General features: G+C 44.8%; 1 protein-coding gene across 3 annotated transcripts in view; it reads left to right on the forward strand.

The window, feature by feature from the left end:
• Positions 1–19,766, forward strand: part of GOLGA3 (golgin A3) — a 212,659-nt gene that overhangs the window by 179,168 nt on the left and 13,725 nt on the right. For all 3 annotated transcript variants that reach the window (XM_063964700.1, XM_063964702.1, XM_063964703.1), the window contains exons 17-20: positions 3,663–3,860; positions 4,594–4,710; positions 6,032–6,171; positions 6,423–6,555. In XM_063964700.1, the coding sequence (XP_063820770.1) occupies positions 3,663–3,860; positions 4,594–4,710; positions 6,032–6,171; positions 6,423–6,555 (588 nt within the window). The remainder of the gene's footprint in view (positions 1–3,662; positions 3,861–4,593; positions 4,711–6,031; positions 6,172–6,422; positions 6,556–19,766) is intronic.

Genomic DNA, 19,766 nt, shown 5'->3' on the forward strand with positions numbered 1-19,766 from the left:
GCAAGTCCATAAACCATTTTGAGAACATTTCTAACTATATTTGTGTAGCGGACGGTGCTGAGCTGAAATCTATTTTAGCCTTGGCTTGATCTGCAAGGCAGTGGAAAAGTGGTCAGAGCAACTATTAATTAAGTTTGAGGTCGGTGGTGCCTAGGTCTGAATTTTTGATCTTGGCTGAACACATCCCAGGTGGTTTCTGAAAATCTTGGTTGATTTTGTTATGGATATGATGGTCTCTTTACTCAATGAGCCATTGGTTTCAAGGCTTAAGAGGCTGATGCAGACTCAAAAACAACAGTGTGTTCATGGGCTTTTTTAGGTGATGTCTTATTCAGCTGTAATATGAATTTGAGTTGAATATAATTAACCAGGGGAAGGGTAGAATTTTTTTTTCCTATCTGTAAATGAGTGATTCTGTATATTCTTGTAAAGAAGGAGGTCAGGGACTAGAGATAGCAGTTCTCGGCTCCACACAGTGGGCAGCAGGGAGGTACCCAGTCTGCCCACCTGCCTGGACAAAAAATTGGGACTGGAACCCATGAATTACTCTACTACAATCATTGGATAAATTTTGCACCAGATTCCTGAATGAGATGTTATGATCTAAAATACTTAACCATTTTCCTCTATGCTCTACTACAATGTGTCTTCCCAACCCATTACAATTCTTTCTATGGACATCCATGCATTTTTGTCCTGAGAAAGATTTTCTCGATATTCACTTGCACTGTTCTATTCAAGGTAATTCCACAATTAATGTGTCACAAAATGGCCCGAATGACAGTTTGGTCAGTCTCACACGAGTCATGTTCTGGGTAAAACAAAATGTTCTGGAGATATCTGCTGTGTGCAAACCAGTGATGAAAAACAGAGAAGGCAATTACCATAGCAGGCATTTTCTGTACCTTAGAGGGTTACCCTTCCACCCATACATCTTCTGACAGATTGTGGTGATAAGGTGTCAGCTAGATGACATGAAATGCCAGTTAAACCACAAGGTGGAATGCTCACATTTAAGAAACCGGTCGATGCCATGATTGTTCCAACTAAGCAAACTTTTTCCTTTTGGTGGTTGGTTTTGTGCATTCTAAAATAGGATAACTCGGGAACAGGACCTGGTGCTTGCTAGTAGCAAGTGGCTGTCCAAGAAAGTGGTGGTCCACAGACACTCTCAGAATGTATGTTCAATAATTGTGTCATTTTCCTTAATGATGGAATCTGTTAATTTAGTGACTAGTTTACCAGTGGTTCTCAAAAAATGTCCTCAGGACCCCAAACAGTTCATGTTTTCCTGGTCACCTAGTATGTGCGCAGGTGTATTTATTACTCTCTGACACATTTTAAAAGAGTCACAGGTGGAACTAAGTTTTTCTCTTGCTATTCTGTGGGGAGACCTGGAAAACATGTACTGTTTGGGGTCCTGAGTTTGAGAACCTATGGTTTTACCATCGATGATTAGAATGGTGATTACAAGACAGTGGATTTAACAGTCGCAGTTGAAGTCATGATCTCTAAGAAGAAAGGGTTCTCTGAACATATGGTCAGTATCATGTCCAGGGTCCAAAAACCTGATTCGATTAAGAATTATCATCTGGAAGACATCTCTGTTCCGGGTATGGGTCGTTGGGTAGACCCAACTTAGTTTGACAGTCATTAGGTCGACCACTGAAGGTCGACATGGGCATTAGGTCGACATGTATTAGGTCGACAGGTGAAAAGGTCGACGTGAGTTTTTGGACTACTTTTTGGTGTTGTTTTCTTCGTAAAGGGACTGGGAACCCCAATTAGTGCAACGTGTCCCTCGCATGGCTCGCTTTGCTCGCCATGCTTCGGGCAAGGTTCCTCGCTTCACTCTCCACAGGTTACCATTCATATTGTAGTCCACGTAGATCGTCAAGTATGGAAAAATCCCAAAAATATATATATATATTTTTAAACTCATGTTGACCTTTTGACCTGTCGACCTAGTACATGTCCACCTATTGACCATGTTGACCTTCAGTGGTCGACCTATTGGCTGTCGACCTAACGACCATATCCCTCTGTTCCACTAGTACCTTAGTATTGTCTTTTCAACCAATTTATAAAGTGGTAAACCTGTTTTCACATGGAAAACTTTACCTTTTTTTTTTTTTTTTTTTCATGATCAGAGAGTTAGGGCTGGGAGTTCATTCTTGCAGACACCCAATGCCTGATCTTTTTATAGGCATTTGAACAATAAACTTCTTGTCTTAAGATGCCTGCTTCTGCCTGCATTCTCTGAGTGCCAGAGTAGTGCCAAACCCTACTCCGTTCTCTGGCTGTACTGAATTGAGTTAAGTGTCTTCAAGTTGTAACCTTCCGCCAGCTAATCAGTGCAGACTGGTTTATAGTGAGGGACTAGGGGGAATTAGCCATCACTACCCAGGAGGTGTTTCAGAATCATATCCACACATACCCAGAAGTTGGCGGTTATGGGTGACAGTGGTAGGATCCTGTGTGGAACAAGCGGTACAAGATCCTGGTGTAGGAACCTGGCAGTGGCAGCGCGTTACCTGCCTACTACGCAGTGGGAGGGGTCAGTAACTGGCAGTTATCCAGGTTATGCAGGAATCCCTAAGAGTGGTGAAGTAAGCTTACTCAGGGATGAGAACCACCCTCTATTCTATAAATGTCAAAAATCTTTGATCGCCTGGCAGATCAAGGTCATCTGGTCTCGGTGGCCAATAAAGGCATTTGCCTGCTTTCAAATAATTGCTAGATGAATCACTGCTGTAACTTGCCATGCCTACATTATGATGGGTAAATGTAAAGTCCCATTGTACCAGCTCAGTTAGCACTATGGCATGGTGTTGCACATCGCTTCAGATAAACAGCAGTGCATCCTTTTACAAATCCAATGTTGTTGTGGAAAATGTCATTTTGGGACCTAATGAGCTTCACACTGCAACACTTTTAAGCACACTGACCCAAAGGGAGCAACTTTGCTACATCTCCCCATAGGATGATGGAGAAAATGTGATTTTTATACTTCCCTTAAATCCTATTCTCTGAATCAGTTGAGAGACGCTATACGCCCACCCAGTTGCACTTCCAAGTTTACCAAAGTTGAATATTTATTAATTTTCAAGAATGTTGTTTCATTTTTATTTATTTTTTGTCACTGGTTTTGTCCTGTGGCATTTGCTGAGAAAAATCACTGTGTCTCAGCAGGATTTAGATATGGAAGACAGGAGCACAAGACTTTTGTAATATTTAAGGTACCAACATCTTATTGAAGACTGTGTCCCAAAGCTGCAGCATCCCTAAGTGGTTTCTAAGAGAAGGATTTAAAGAATGTATGAAAACCTGTTGTTTTTTTATTTATTTATTACCTGGTTTACACTGCTATTGTTTTCTTGTTACATATTAGTAATAGTAATCAGAAATTGAGAGTTATATTTACTAAAGTGTGGGTTTATAGATGTGGAGATTTCAGCTATTATCTTCTAGAAAGTGCTAGATAAATAAGTAGAATCTGATTGGTTGCTTTGGGCAACAGCTCCACTTTTATAAACCCACACTTTAGTTAATTTCCCCCTGAGTATCTCATGGGAAGAACCTGATGAATTCAGAATATATTTAAAACTTTCCTGTTGTAATAAGTTGAAAAGCATGGTGACATTTAACACTAATATCTGCAGCTCCAAGAATCTCGTGGATTTAAGCGAAAGATTAAACGATTGGAAGAACTAAACAAGAAGCTGACTCTAGAATTAGAACATGAACGAGGAAAGCTTACTGGGCTTGGACAGTCCAATTCTGCTCTACGTGAACACAGCAATATCCTTGAGGTTGCTCTAGCAAAAAGAGAGGCAGACTTGGTCCAACTAAACTTGCAGGTACAGCATGAGTGTGTTCAAGCCTTGCTTGCAGTATTGTGCTTCAGGAGTAGCAGCACTGAGTGTGTGGATATGAGGTTCCAGTCATCGAAAGCTTCACTAATTTACAAATTGTATTTACAGCATATGGGGTAGCTGTTTATTCTAGGCAAATATTTGGTTTCAATGATAATAAATTGTTACTGGCTAGTGAAATTGATGTGGTTGACTAACTTTTAATCTTTCATTGTGTATTTTTTGATGGTTATTCAGCACATTAGTCTATTTTCTAGCAGCGTGTCACCTGTACTGAATAATGTGTAGATTATCTTTCATGAGTGAAGTTTGAAAGAAGCATTGAAAATATGTGCTTTGAAGGAGTGTGGTAATTTAGGGCGTAATGCAGCTTGGTAGTAACTCAGATGTAATCTGTTTTGCAGAGCTGCCATGCATGTTAAGTGCCTGTAAACTAGTGTGTGTTCTTACATCATTGGACGAGTGCTGTCTTATCCTTTTTATTTATTTACTGGTGTTATACAGTGCAACATAATATTGCATGCATTATATAAGTGACTATTATCAGACATCTTTTTTTCCTCCTACAGTATGTGCGCTTACAGTTACGTTTTAGAGTCAGACACAGTGACCTGTCTAAGGAACTGCTACTGAGATTGGAGCTGCAAACATTAGCATGTTATTACCAGTGTTATATAATAACTGCTGAGCAGCTTTCCTGTCTTGGTGTCTTAAACAGGTACAAGCAGTACTGAAACGTAAAGAAGAGGAAGATCGTCACATGAGAGACCTAGTACAGAGTCTGCAGGATGCCTTGGAGAAAGAGAGAGCAAAAGTCAGCAGTTTGGCAGAGCAGGTAAAGGATATACAGTGTTAAATGTGAGGCAGGTTCTGTCATTATTTGAGGAGTTAAGGAAATGTCAATAAAATCCTTCCTTCTCATTTATCATATCTGGGGAACACGGAGGTACCTTGGTGTACGGGTATGGGTCGTTAGATAGACACAACTTAGGTCAACAGTCGTTCGGTCGACAGGGACACTAGGTCGACAGGTCAAAAGGTCAACATGGTTTTTTAAAAACTTTTTGGCGTCTTTCTTCGTAAAGTGACTGGGAACCCCAATTAGTGCACCGTGTCCCCTCGCATGGCGAGCGAGCTTCGGGCAAGGTTACCGTTCCACTCGTAGTCCACGTGGATTGTTAAGGTTGAAAAAAAATCCAAAACCTAAAAAAAATGTGAAAAACTCATGTCGACCTTTTGACCTGTCGACCTAGTACATGTCGACCTATTGACCATGTCGACATAATGCATGTCGACCTAATGACTGTCGTCCTAAGCTGTGTCAACCTAACGACCGTATCCCGGGTGTACAGGGCACTGTCCTGGACTAGGCACTTCTACAACCTAAACTTATTACTCATTATCTGCGGTCTTCACATTATCTGCTGTCTTTTGTAATAATAATCTATCCATATTTATAGATTAAGTGTTCACTTACTACATTACATGTTATGTTGCAATACTCTTTTCAGCTTATTTATGGGGTTCCTACTCCCTGGCTCATATGTCAGTTGCCATGCTTTCTCCATGTTAACAGTTTGGGTATGGACTTATTAGCTTTCATGTTCTGTCACGATATTCTCTCCATGTTAAAAGATTGAGTATGAATGTAATCAATTTTTATGCTTGGTATCTCATTTCTCCTGGTTGACAGCCTGTTTTTGCGCAGTTTTGATCATATCATATTCCCTATGGGCAGCTTTGGAAGTCCCCAAGATATATCCGTGTCTCCCGTATTGGATGAATATGAAAAGAGGATTTTTGGTACTTGCCGTTAAATCCATTTATCTGACTCCATCAGCAAACCCTGCATTCCCACCCCTTCTTTCACTCTGTTGTTGAAGTGCCCTTTTCTCATTTGAGTGTTTAATACAGAGCTGTCAGTTAGAAGATTATTTGTTGCTATGGGCAACTTCTCCAACTGATCTCTCTCAAAGGTTTGGTACATCTTCCTCTTAAGGTAAAAAGGAAGCTAATACTGTCTGAGCTAAATGAGTTCTGAACAAATGAAATTCTAATGATTGGCTTGATAAATGTGTGAGAGTCCGTGTGGGAAATCAGTATATTGTTTACATGTCTAGGTGTTGTTACAACGTCTCAGTCTCTTCTTTTTACAGGTAGCTACTGCTAAAGCAGAGGCTGCACACAACAGAAGGCATTACAGAGCTGCGGCTCTTGAGTTGAGTGAGATTAAGAAAGAGCTTCAGGCAAAGGAACGGCTGATTCAGGCACTGCAGGCTGAGGCTGAAAAATTGCAGTAAGTGCTAGAATCTACAGCATAGACTTCCCCCATAGCCCATATAGTGATGAATCTTAAATAAGTACTTTAGGAAAAATCCAGTTGATTACCCTGTATGATTTAAAGCTGTGGACTTCATGGGCTTTATAAACCTCTCAGCATATTCTGAGCTTGTGTTGCTTCCTGTCATATACATTTTCATGCAACCTGTCATGTACAGGGAGTCTCCTTTTAAATCTGCTCTGAAGAGTTCTCAACCTCACTTGTAGATCCCGGGATGAGTCACATTCTCAGGAGCTGTCACAGTTCCAGCAGGAGTTGGCTGAAGCCCGATCTCAGTTAGTATTCCTCCAAAAGGAACTGGATGAAAATCTCAGCAAGAAGCCACAAATCAGTCAGGAGGTAAGAAGATATTTAATCATGTTATATTTTCTGTTTTAAATTGCCACTAGCAATAATGTAACATGTATTATTATTATTATTATTATTTAGAATGCTGCTTTTGTAATATTGCAAATTAAATCATGGTTCCACTGTGGATTCAAGGTGTAGATTTTTTGTATTTTTTTTTACAATAAATATTCTATTTTAGTCTGTTGTGCATATTACAAATATTAAATTGCACCCATATGACAAGAGAATCAGATTTGTTTGCTGACCCTGTAATATGTACATGGCATTATGATCAGAGTTTGATATAAGTCTGTTAAATATCGTAGACCAGGTTTCATCATACCGAGACATATGTATAAAGGAATTGTGTGTGTGTGTGTGTGTGTGTGTGTGTGTGCGCGCGCGCACAGAGTCGCAAGCCTGGAATATTCACATATTACTGTAATACAATACAATACTTTTTTTCTCTTACGTCCTAGAGGATACTGGGGTTCCATTTAGTACCATGAGGTATAGACGGGTCCACTAGGGGCCATTGGCACTTTAAGAATTTGATGGTGTGGGCTAGCTCCTCCCTCTATGCTACTCCTACCAGACTCTGTTTAGAAAATGTGCCCGGAGGAGCAGGTCACGCTTATGGAAGCGAGTTTTCTGCATTTATTTTATATGTTTGTTATTTTCAGGCAGGGCTGGTTGGCACCAGAAGGGGGGGGGGGGGGGGGGGGAGAAACGGGCCAACCTCTTGAAGGGTTAATGGTCCCGTTTCCTGCTGACAGGACACTGAGCTCCTGAAGGAACTATTCATAAGCCGCACTACGGCGAGCGTACATTCCCGCAGCACGCGCCACCCCTAACAGAGCAAGAAGAAATAAGAGTCGTGAGTACTAAGCCGACGTGTCCCGACTAGCGGGTCGCCGGCCATTATGGCGGCATGAGGGTACGGATGCGCACGGCTACTAACCCTGGCGGAATGTGTCTCAGTACACTGTACATAGGGGGTGATTCCGAGTTGTTCGCTCGCTTGCTGCTTTTAGCAGCATTGCACACGCTAAGCCGCCGCCTACTGGGAGTGTATCTTAGCATAGCAGAATTGCGAACGAAAGCTTTGCTAATTTTCTCGTAACGATTACCCCGCAGTTTCTGAGTAGCTCCAGACTTACTCAGCCATTGCGACCAGCTCAGTCCTTTTCGTTCCTGGTTTGACGTCACAAACACACCCAGCGTTCGCCCAGCCACTCCCCCGTTTCTCCAGACACTCCCGCGTTTTGGAACTCGAACGCCTGCGTTTTTCCGCACACTCCCATAAAACGTCCAGTTTCCGCCCAGAAACACCCACTTCCTGTCAGTTACACTACGATCAGCACAGCGATGAAAAAGCTTTGTTATGCCGTGAGTAAAATACCTAACTTTTGTGTAAAATTACTAAGCGCATGCGCTCTGCGAACCTTGCGCATGCGCAGTAAGCGACTAATCGCAGTATAGCGAAAATCGGCAACGAGCAAACAACTCGGAATGACCTCCATAGTACCCACACTGGCAAAAACAGCCTTAAAAAAATTTTCTCTCCATTTTAAGCAACAGATTACCTCAGCCAATATAAAAAAAGCGGGAAGACTGTGCGCCTTTTGAAGGTGCTGGCCTTCACTATGAGAAGAACCAGAAGCTCACCAGCGCCATTTTTCCTCTGCAGTGGACACAGATGCTGACTGACAGGGACGCGCAGCTCCTCCAGTGTGACTCCAGATTACCTCAGCAGTACCAGGGGGTCATAGCAGAGGGGGAGCGATTATTAGTGTACTTAGTCTGCGACCCGGCTAAGCTTGGCATTAGCGATAAGGGCGCGGTGGGGGCTGGCTCCAAATTACTCTGTGTCTCCTTGAAGGGCTGTTTGTGGGTTAATTGTGGTTAACCTTTTCCTGTGTGTGTGTGCTGTCACATTTACATTATGTCAGGCAAAGAGTGTGTTTCTTCTACAGCGTAGTGTTCCTCTTCTCCAGGGGGCTCACTACTGAGTACTCAGGGTAGTGCACCTTCCCAGAATAGCGGGCTGAACCGGAATGGGTTAATTCCATTAAAGGAATGATCTCATATATTTCTACAAAGCTATCCCGCAATGAGAAAGAGACACAATACTTAAGACAGACTGTGGATGAGTTTCTGATTAGAGACTCAGTCTCCAAACCAGCATTTCAATCCCCTCCCATTTGTCCGCAAAAGTGATCTCTGGCCCATATCCTGCAGTCTGACGGGTCAGACATGGAGGAGGGTGAGGTGGATTTGGAGGGGGGGATGCTACTCTGTCACAGGGAATAGAGCCTCTTATAGATGCTATCAGAGATATTCTGCAAATTCCTGATAAAGTGTCAGAGGAGTGTGAGGAATCTTATTTTAATGTAAAAAAGAAGTTCTCAGTCACTTTTCCTGTGTCAAAGGAATTGAATACTCTGTTTGAAGAACCGTGGGTTAATCCTGATAAGAAATTTCAAATCCCTAAAAGGTTGCTCTCATCTTTTCCTTTTCCTCTGGCGGATAGGAAAAAATGGGAAAATCCACCGATAGTGGACGCATCAGTCTCTAGGGTTTCACGTAAAATTGTATTGCCTGTCCCTGGTGCAGCCTCCCTGAAAGATACGGCTGATCGTAAAAAATTGAGACTACACTCAAATCATTGTACACTGCTGCTGGGGTGGCCCAAAGACTCACTATTGCATGTGCGTGGATCACAAAAGCCATTGCTAAATGGTCAGGTAACCTAATTGAGGGTTTAGATTCCTTGTCTTGGGTGGATGTTGTTTTACTCCTGCAGCATATACAGGACTCTGCGACTTTATGGTGGAAGCCATAAAAGAGATTGGTTTGCTTAATGCACGCACCACCACTATGGCTGTGTCAGCACGCAGGGGCTTGTGGCTACGCCAGTGGACTGCTGATGCGGACTCCAGGAAAGGCGTGGAACTCCTACCATTCACAGGAGAGGCCTTGTTTGGAGACGAACTAGACAAATGGATCTCCAAAGCTACTGCGGGTAAGTCTACGTATATTCCTTCCGCAGCTCCCCCAGTCTGGAAAGCTTATTCAGCTTCAAATTTACAGTCCTTTCGGACAGCCAAGTTTAAGGGAAAATTCAGAGGTGCTTCTACGGGCTTCAGAGGCGCAAGAGGTAAACCACGCAAACCAGCAACTGCAGGTGTTCAGGAACAGAGCTCAGGCTCTGGTTCCTCAAAGCCTTCAGCATGACGGTGGACCGTGAGGCTTGGAGGTCTGTCAGGTGGGAGCCTGACTACAATTCTTCAGTCACATCTGGTCAAGTTCGTGCTGGGATCCCTGGGTAATAGATCTTTTTTCCCAGGGCTACAAAATGGAGTTCCAAGAGCTCCCACCTCACAGATTCTTCAAATCGGGCTTACCAGCTTCACAAGGTGCAAGTATAACTTTACAGCAGGCCATCCAAAAACTGGTACAGACTCAAGTTCTTGTTCCAGTTCCACCTCATCTACACAACAAGGGGTACTACTCCAACTTGTTTGTGGTACCGAAACCGGAAGGTTCGATAAGACCAATTCTGAACCTCAAGTCCTTGAACCCGTTCTTAAGTGTTCAAGTTCAAGATAGTGATGCGGTGATCTCAGGTCTGGCGGTAGGGGAATTCCTTGTGTCCCTGGATATCAAGGATGCGACCTTCACATTAGGATCTGGCCACCTCACCAGGCTTATCTACGGTTTGCACTACAGCAGGCATGTCCAAACTGCGGCCCTCCAGCTGTTGAGAAACTACACATCCCAGCATGCCCTGACACAGCTTTGCTGTCAGAGAATGCTAAATCTGTGTCAGGGCATGCTGGGATGTGTAATTTCTCAACAGCTGGAGGACCGCAGTTTGGACATGCCTGCACTACAGGACTGTCACTACCAGTTCCAGGCCCTGCCATTTGGTCTCTCCACGGCACCGAGGGTGTTCACCAAGGTGATGGCAGAGATTATGTTTATACTCCACAAGCAGGGAGTGAACATAATTCCGTACCTGGACGATCTTCTGATAAAGGCGCCGTCCAGGGAGAGGTTGCTGGACAGCATTGGCCTCTCAACCAAACTTCTCCAGGATCACGGGTAGATTCTGAACTTTCCTAAATCTCACCTAGAGCCAACACGGAGTCTCCCATTCCTGGGAATGATACTGGACACGGAGTCGCAGAAAGTGTTCCTTCCGTTGGAAAAGGCATTTGTAATCCAGTCGCTGGTTCGGGATGTCCAGAAGCCAACCCGGATATCTGTGCATCTATGCATTCGCCTTCTGGGAAAAATGGTGGCCTCTTACGAGGTGCTTGAATGCGGAAGGTTTCGTGCAAGACCCTTCCAAATCAATCTGTTGGACAAATGGTCCGGATTGCATCTTCACATGCACCAGAGGATTCGTCTGTCGCCAAAAGCCAGGATCTCCCTTCTGTGGTGTCTACAGACCTCTCACTACGTAGAGGGTCGGAGGTTCGGAATTCAGGAATGGATCCTGTTAACCACAGACGCAAACCTCCGAGGTTGGGGAGCAGTCACCCAAGGGGTGCAGTTTCAAGGAAGATGGTCAATTCAGGAAGTTGTCCTTCCAATCAACATTCTGGAACTCAGGGCCATATACAACGTCCTTCTGCAGGCCTCTTATCTTCATCAGGATCGGGCCATTCAAGTCCAGTCGGACAATGTAACGGCAGTGACGTACATAAACCGACAAGGCGGAACGAAAAGCAGAGGTGTCAAGAATTCTCCTCTGGGCAGAAAAAAACGCTGTGGCGTTGTCGGTGGTCTTCATTCCGGGAGTAGACAACTGGGAAGCAGACTTCCTCAGCAGACACGACCTGCACCCTGGTGAGTGGGACCTTCACCCAGAAGTTTTCAGGTGCTTGACACGTCAGTGGAGATATCCAAAAATCGACATGATGGCCTCTTGTCTCAACAAGAAGCTCAAGCGGTATTGTTCCAGGTCGAGAGACCCACAGGCAGTGGCGGTAGACGTTCTGACGACTCCATGTGTCTATCAGATGGTGTACGTGTTTCCTCCACTTCCTCTAATCCCAAGAATTCTCGAAAGAATAAAAAGGAAAAAGGTTCAAGCAATCCTCATTGCTCCGGACTGGCCAAGAAGGGCCTAGTATGCGGACCTTCTAGAGATGCTATTCGAGGATCCGTGGCCTCTACCTCTTCACAAGGTTTTTTTGCAACAGGGCCCGTTCGTCTATCAGGACTTACCGCGGCTACGTTTGACGGCTTGGTCGTTGAACGGCTGATTCTAGCCAGACGAGGGATCCCTAATAAAGTTATCCCGACTATGATCCAAGCCAGGAAGGGGGTAACGTCTAAACATTACCACCGTATTTGGAAGAAATACGTCTCTTGGTATGAGAGCAGAACTTATTCTGTAGTGGAATTTCAGCTGGGACGTTTCCTGCTTTTTCTGCAGGCAGGTGTGGATGTGGGCCTACGTCTGGGCTCCGTAAAAGTCCAGATTTCGGCCTTGTCCGTTTTCTTTCAAAAACAATTGGCTTCTTTCCGTGAGGTCCAGACGTTTTTGAAAGGTGTTCTGCGCATACAACCTCCCTTTGTGCCTCCCACAGCACCTTGGAATCTCAATTTGGTGCTGCAGTTCCTCCAATCGGACTGGTTTGAACCATTACAGGAGGTGGACGTAAAATATCTTACGTGGAAAACCGTCACGCTGTTGGCCTTGGCTTCAGCAAGACGTGTGTCTGAGCTGGGGGCTTTGTCTCACAAGAGCCCCTATTTCATTTTCCATGAGGACAGTGCTGAACTCAGAACTCGTCAGCAATTTCTCCCGAAAGTGGTGTCTGCGTTTCACATTAACCAATTTATTTGGTTCCGGTTATCACTGACACTTCCGCTACTTCAAAGTCTTTGAATGTTGTGAGGGCTTTGAAAGTACACGTAAAGAGGACAGCTCGTCACAGGAAATCCGACTCGCTGTTCCTTCTATATGATCCCAATAAAATTGGGTGTCCTGCTTCAAAGCAGACAATTGCACGCTGGATCAGGCTCACTATCCAGCATGCTTATTCCACGGCAGGTTTGCCGGTTCCAAAATCTGTACAGGCCCACTCTGCTAGGTCGGTGGGTTCTTCCTGGGTGGCTGCCCGGGATGTTTCGGCTTTACAGCTCTGCTGAGCGGCTACTTGGTCTGGTTCGAACATGTTTGCCAAGTTCTACAAGTTCGATACTTTGGCCACTGAGGACCTTCAGTTTGGTAAATCAGTTCTGCAGGAACCTCAACACTCTCCCAACCGGTTTGGGAGCTTTGGTACAACCCCATTGTACTAAATGGAACCCCAGTATCCTCTAGGACGTAAGAGAAAATAGGATTTTAATTACCTACCGGTAAATCCTTTTCTCATAGTCCGTAGAGGATACTGGGCGCCCGCCCGATGCTTCGTTCTTCCTGCACTGTTACTTGGTTAAGTATTGTTGGTTCAGCTGTTGCTGTTCCTGTTTAAAGTTGGGTTAGCATAGCTTTCCTCTGTGTGTGTGCTGGTTCGGAATCTCACCACTATCTTTATCTATCCTTCTCTCAAAGTATGTCCGTCTCCTCGGGCACCGTTTCCTAGACTGAGTCTGGTAGGAGGGGCATAGAGGGAGGAGCCAGCCCACACTATCAAATTCTTAACGTGCCCATGGCTCCTAGTGGACCCGTCTATACCCATGGTACTAAATGGAACCCCAGTATCCTCTACGAACTACAAGAAAAGGTTTACCGGTATGTAATTTAAAATCCTATTTTGTCATTAACAAGACAACAATGAAATATCAATAGGTCTATAATAATCTATGTATGAATATATGGTTAATGTCACATAACAGGTCTATACTGACTATAATTTGTGAGAATCAGAAACCCCATTAAAAATAGCATTTTCTGGGAGGATATATGAACTTTTTGAGGGATTACATATTAAATTATATATTTTATTAAGAGAACAACTAAGGCGGAAGCACAATCCTTTTATAAAAAAGCTTTTACTAGTGCTGTGATCGGAAGTCATGTGGATGTAAATGTATTTTTTTTTTATTTTTTATCACAGTATTCTATTTCTATTATCTCTGTAATATTTTGCTCGGTATACAGTGCCTTGTTAAGGTATTCACCCCCCTTGGCTTTTTACCTAATTTTTTACATTACAACCTGTAATGATTCTTTTTTTTTATCTGAATTTTATGTGATGGTTCTGCACAAAATAGTTGGTGAACTGAAATGAGAAAAATGTATCTAAATTATTTTTATAAGTAAAAAAAAAATTTGAAAATTGGCATGTGCATATGTATTCACCCCCTTTGTTATGAAGCCCCTCAAACGTTCTGGTGCAACCAATTACCTTCGGAAGTCACATAATTAGTGAAATGAAGTCCACCTGTTTGCAATCTAAGTGTCACATGATCTGTCAGTGTAAACACACCTTTACTGAAAGGCCCCAGAGGCTGCAACACAACTAAGCAAGAGGCATCACACCATGAAAACCAATGAGCTCTCCAAACAAGTCAGGGACAAAGTTGTTGAGAAGTACAAGTCAGGGATGGGTTAAAAAAATATATATATTCCAATCTGTGATGATCCCCTGGAGCACCATCAAATCCATCATCTTCAAACGGACACAACATGGTACCACAACAAACCTGCCAAGAGAGGGCCGGCCACCAAAACTCACAGACTGGGCAAGGAGGGCAATAATCAGAGAGGCAGCACAGAGACCAAAGGTATACATGAAGGAGCTGCAGCGTTCCACAGCAGAGACTGGTGTATGTGACCACATGACTGCGCATGTGACCACAATAAGCTGTACACTCCATAGAGCTGGGCTATATGGAAGAGTGCCCAGAAAAAAGCCATAACTTAGGGTTAAAAATAAGAAGGCATGTTTTGAGTTTGCCAAAAGGCATGTGGACGACTCTCCAAATGTATGGAGGAAGGTGCTCTGGTCAGATGAGACTAAAATTTAACTTTTCGGCCACCAAGGAAAACGCTTTGTCTGGCGCAAACCCAACACATCCCATCACCCCAAGAACACCATCCCCACAGTGAAACATGGTGGTGGCAGCATCGTGCTGTGGGATGTTTTTCAGCAGCAGGGACTGGTAAACTGTTTCGAGTCGAGGGAAAGATGGATGGTGCTAAATACAGGGATATTCTTGAGCAAAACCTGTTTCAGTCTGCCTGTGATTTGAGACTGGGATGGAGGTTCACCTTCCAGCAGGACAATGACCCGTAGCATACTGCTAAAGCAACACTCGAGTGGTTTAAGGCGAAACATTTCAATGTGTTGGAATGGCCTAGTCAAAGCCAAGATTTCAATCAAATTGAGAATCTGTGGTCAGACTTGAAGATTGCTGTTCACAAGCGGAAACCATCCAACATGAATGAGCTGGAGCAGTTTTGCCTTGAGAAATGGGCAAAAATCCCAGTGGCAAGTTCATAGAGACTTATCCAAAGCGATTTGCAGCTGTAATTGCCGCAAAAGGTGGCTCTACAAAGTACTGACTTTAGGGGGGTGAATAGTTATGCACGCTGAAGTTTTCTGTTATTTTGTCCTATTTGTTGTTCACAATAAAAATAGAAGAAAAAATCTTCAAAGTCGTAGCCATGTTCTGTGAATGAAATTATGCAAACCTTCAGACAATCCATTTTAATTCCAGGTTGTGAGGCAACAAAACATGACAAATGCAAAGGGTGGTGAATACTTGAGCAAAGGCACTGTAGCTCTAATATAGGGCAATTTTATATCAATGCTTATGAAATAGCAATAACAGCACTTTAAAATATATATATTATTAATGTGTGTGTGTGTGTGTGTGTACGTGTATATATATTAGTGATGTGCACCGGAAATTTTTCGGGTTTTGGGTTCGGTTCCGCGGCCGTGTTTTGGGTTCGAACGCGTTTTGGCAAAACCTCACCGAATTTTTTTTGTCTGATTCGGTTGTGTTTTGGATTCGGGTGTTTTTTTCAAAAAACCCTAAAAAACAGCTTAAATCATAGAATATGGGGGTCATTTTGATCCCATAGTATTATTAACCTCAATAACCATAATTTACACTCATTTCCAGTCTATTCTGAACACCTCACACCTCACAATATTATTTTTAGTCCTAAAATTTGCACCGAGGTCGCTGGATGGCTAAGCTAAGCGACACAAGTGGCCGACACAAACACCTAGCCCATCTAGGAGTGGCACTGCAGTGTCACGCAGGATGGCCCTTCAAAAAAATACTCCCCAAACAGCACATGACGCAAAGAAAAAAAGAGGCGCAATGAGGTAGCTGTGTGACGACTAAGCTAAGCGACCCTAGTGGCCGACACAAACACCTGGCCCATCTAGGAGTGGCACTGCAGTGTCAGGCAGGATGGCCCTTCCAAAAAATACTCCCCAAACAGCACATGACGCAAAGAAAAAAAGAGGCGCAATGAGGTAGCTGTGTGACGACTAAGCTAAGCGACCCTAGTGGCCGACACAAACACCTGGCCCATCTAGGAGTGGCACTGCAGTGTCAGGCAGGATGGCCCTTCCAAAAAATACTCCCCAAACAGCACATGACGCAAAGAAAAAAAGAGGCGCAATGAGGTAGCTGTGTCACGACTAAGCTAAGCGACCCTAGTGGCCGACACAAACACCTGGCCCATCTAGGAGTGGCACTGCAGTGTCAGGCAGGATGGCCCTTCCAAAAAATACTCCCCAAACAGCACATGACGCAAAGAAAAAAAAGAGGCGCAATGAGGTAGCTGTGTCACGACTAAGCTAAGCGACCCTAGTGGCCGACACAAACACCTGGCCCATCTAGGAGTGGCACTGCAGTGTCAGGCAGGATGGCCCTTCCAAAAAATACTCCCCAAACAGCACATGACGCAAAGAAAAAAAGAGGCGCAATGAGGTAGCTGTGTGACGACTAAGCTAAGCGACCCTAGTGGCCGACACAAACACCTGGCCCATCTAGGAGTGGCACTGCAGTGTCAGGCAGGATGGCCCTTCCAAAAAATACTCCCCAAACAGCACATGACGCAAAGAAAAATGAAAGAAAAAAGAGGTGCAAGATGGAATTGTCCTTGGGCCCTCCCAAAAACCCTTATGTTGTAAAAACAGGACATGCACACTTTAACGAACCCATCATTTCAGCGACAGGGTCTGCCACACGACTGTGACTGAAATGACTGGTTGGTTTGGGCCCCCACCAAAAAAGAAGCAATCAATCTCTCCTTGCACAAACTGGCTCTACAGAGGCAAGATGTCCACCTCATCATCATCGTCCGATTCATCACCCCTTTCACTGTGTACATCCCCCTCCTCACAGATTATTAATTCGTCCCCACTGGAATCCACCATCTCAGGTCCCCGTGTACTTTCTGGAGGCAATTGCTGCTGGTGAATGTCTCCATGGAGGAATTGATTATAATTCATTTTAATGAACATCATCTTCTCCACATTTTCTGGAAGTAACCTCGTACGCCGATTGCTGACAAGGTGAGCGGCGGCACTAAACACTCTTTCGGAGTACACACTGGAGGGAGGGCAACTTAGGTAGAATAAAGCCAGTTTGTGCAAGGGCCTCCAAATTGCCTCTTTTTCCTGCCAGTATACGTACGGACTGTCTGACGTGCCTACTTGGATGCGGTCACTCATATAATCCTCCACCATTCTTTCAATGGTGAGAGAATCATATGCAGTGACAGTAGACGACATGTCAGTAATCGTTGGCAGGTCCTTCAGTCCGGACCAGATGTCAGCATCAGCAGTCGCTCCAGACTGCCCTGCATCACCGCCAGCGGGTGGGCTCGTAATTCGTAGCCTTTTCCTTGCACCCCCAGTTGCGGGAGAATGTGAAGGAGGAGATGTTGACGGGTCGCATTCCGCTTGACTTGACAATTTTCTCACCAGCAGTTCTTTAAACCTCTGCAGACTTGTGTCTGCCGGAAAGAGAGATCCAACGTAGGTTTTAAATCTAGGATCGAGCACGGTGGCCAAAATGTAGTGCTCTGATTTCAACAGATTGACCACCCGTGAATCCTGGTTAAGCGAATGAAGGGCTCCATCCACAAGTCCCACATGCCTAGCGGAATCGCTCTGTTTTAGCTCCTCCTTCAATGCCTCCAGCTTCTTCTGCAAAAGCCTGATGAGGGGAATGACCTGACTCAGGCTGGCAGTGTCTGAACTGACTTCACGTGTGGCAAGTTCAAAAGGTTGCAGAACCTTGCACAACATTGAAATCATTCTCCACTGCGCTTGAGACAGGTGCATTCCACCTCCTTTGCCTATATCGTGGCCAGATGTATAGGCTTGAATGGCCTTTTGCTGCTCCTCCATCCTCTGAAGCATATAGAGGGTTGAATTCCACCTCGTTACCACCTCTTGCTTCAGATGATGGCAGGGCAGGTTCAGGTGTTTTTGGTGGTGCTCCAGTCTTCTGTACGCGGTGCCTGTACGCCGAAAGTGGCCCGCAATTCTTCTGGCCACCGACAGCATCTCTTGCACGCCCCTGTCGTTTTTTAAATAATTCTGCACCACCAAATTCAAGGTATGTGCAAAACATGGGACGTGCTGGAATTTGCCCAGATGTAATGCACGCACAATATTGCTGGCGTTGTCCGATGCCACAAATCCCCAGGAGAGTCCAATTGGGGTAAGCCATTCTGCGATGATCTTCCTCAGTTGCCGTAAGAGGTTTTCAGCTGTGTGCGTATTCTGAAAAGCGGTGATACAAAGCGTAGCCTGCCTAGGAACGAGTTGGCGTTTGCGAGATGCTGCTACTGGTGCCGTCGCTGCTGTTCTTGCAGCGGGAGGCAATACATCTACCCAGTGGGCTGTCACAGTCATGTAGTCCTGAGTCTGCCCTGCTCCACTTGTCCACATGTCCGTGATTAAGTGGACATTGGGTACAACTGCATTTTTTAGGACACTGGTGAGTCTTTTTCTGACGTCCGTGTACATTCTTGGTATCGCCTGCCTAGAGAAGTGGAACCTAGATGGTATTTGGTAACGGGGGCACACTACCTCAAGCAATTGTCTAGTTCCCTGTGAACTAACGGCGGATACTGGACGCACGTCTAATACCAACATAGTTGTCAAGGCCTCAGTTATCCGCTTTGCAACAGGATGACTGCTGTGATATTTCATCTTCCTCGCAAAGGACTGTTGGACAGTCAATTGCTTACTGGAAGTAGTACAAGTGGTCTTCCGACTTCCCCTCTGGGATGCCGATCGACTCCCAGCAGCAACAACAGCAGCGCCAGCAGCAGTAGGCGTTACACTCAAGGATGCATCGGAGGAATCCCAGGCAGGAGAGGACTCGTCAGACTTGCCAGTGACATGGCCTGCAGGACTATTGGCTTTCCTGGGTAAGGAGGAAATTGACACTGAGGGAGTTGGTGGTGTGGTTTGCGCGAGCTTGGTTACAAGAGGAAGGGATTTACTGGTCAGTGGACTGCTTCCGCTGTCGCCCAAAGTTTTTGAACTTGTCACTGACTTATTATGAATGCGCTGCAGGTGATGTATAAGGGAGGATGTTCCGAGGTGGTTAACGTCCTTACCCCTACTTATTACAGCTTGACAAAGGCACCACACGGCTTGACACCAGTTGTCCGCATTTCTGTTGAAATAATTCCACACTGAAGAGCTGATTTTTTTTGTATTTTGACCAGGCATGTCAATGGCCATATTCCTCCCACGGACAACAGGTGTCTCCCCGGGTGCCTGACTTAAACAAACCACCTCACCATCAGAATCCTCCTTGTCAATTTCCTCCCCAGCGCCAGCAACACCCATATCCTCATCCTGGTGTACTTCAACACTGACATCTTCAATTTCACTATCCGGAACTGGACTGCGGGTGCTCCTTCCAGCACTTGCAGGGGGCGTGCAAATGGTGAAAGGCGCAAGCTCTTCCCATCCAGTGTTGGGAAGGTCAGGCATCGCAACCGACAGAATTGGACTCTCCTTTGGGATTTGGGATTTCGAAGAACGCACAGTTCTTTGCTGTGCTTTTGCCGCAAATCTTTTCTTTTTTCTAGCGAGAGGATGAGTGCTTCCATCCTCATGTGAAGCTGAACCACTAGCCATGAACATAGGCCAGGGCCTCAGCCGTTCCTTGCCACTCCGTGTCGTAAATGGCATATTGGCAAGTTTACGCTTCTCCTCAGACGCTTTTAATTTTGATTTTTGGGTCATTTTTTTACTGATCTT

The sequence above is a fragment of the Pseudophryne corroboree genome, chromosome 1 (genome assembly GCF_028390025.1).
Source record: "Pseudophryne corroboree isolate aPseCor3 chromosome 1, aPseCor3.hap2, whole genome shotgun sequence".
Lineage (NCBI taxonomy): Eukaryota > Metazoa > Chordata > Amphibia > Anura > Myobatrachidae > Pseudophryne > Pseudophryne corroboree.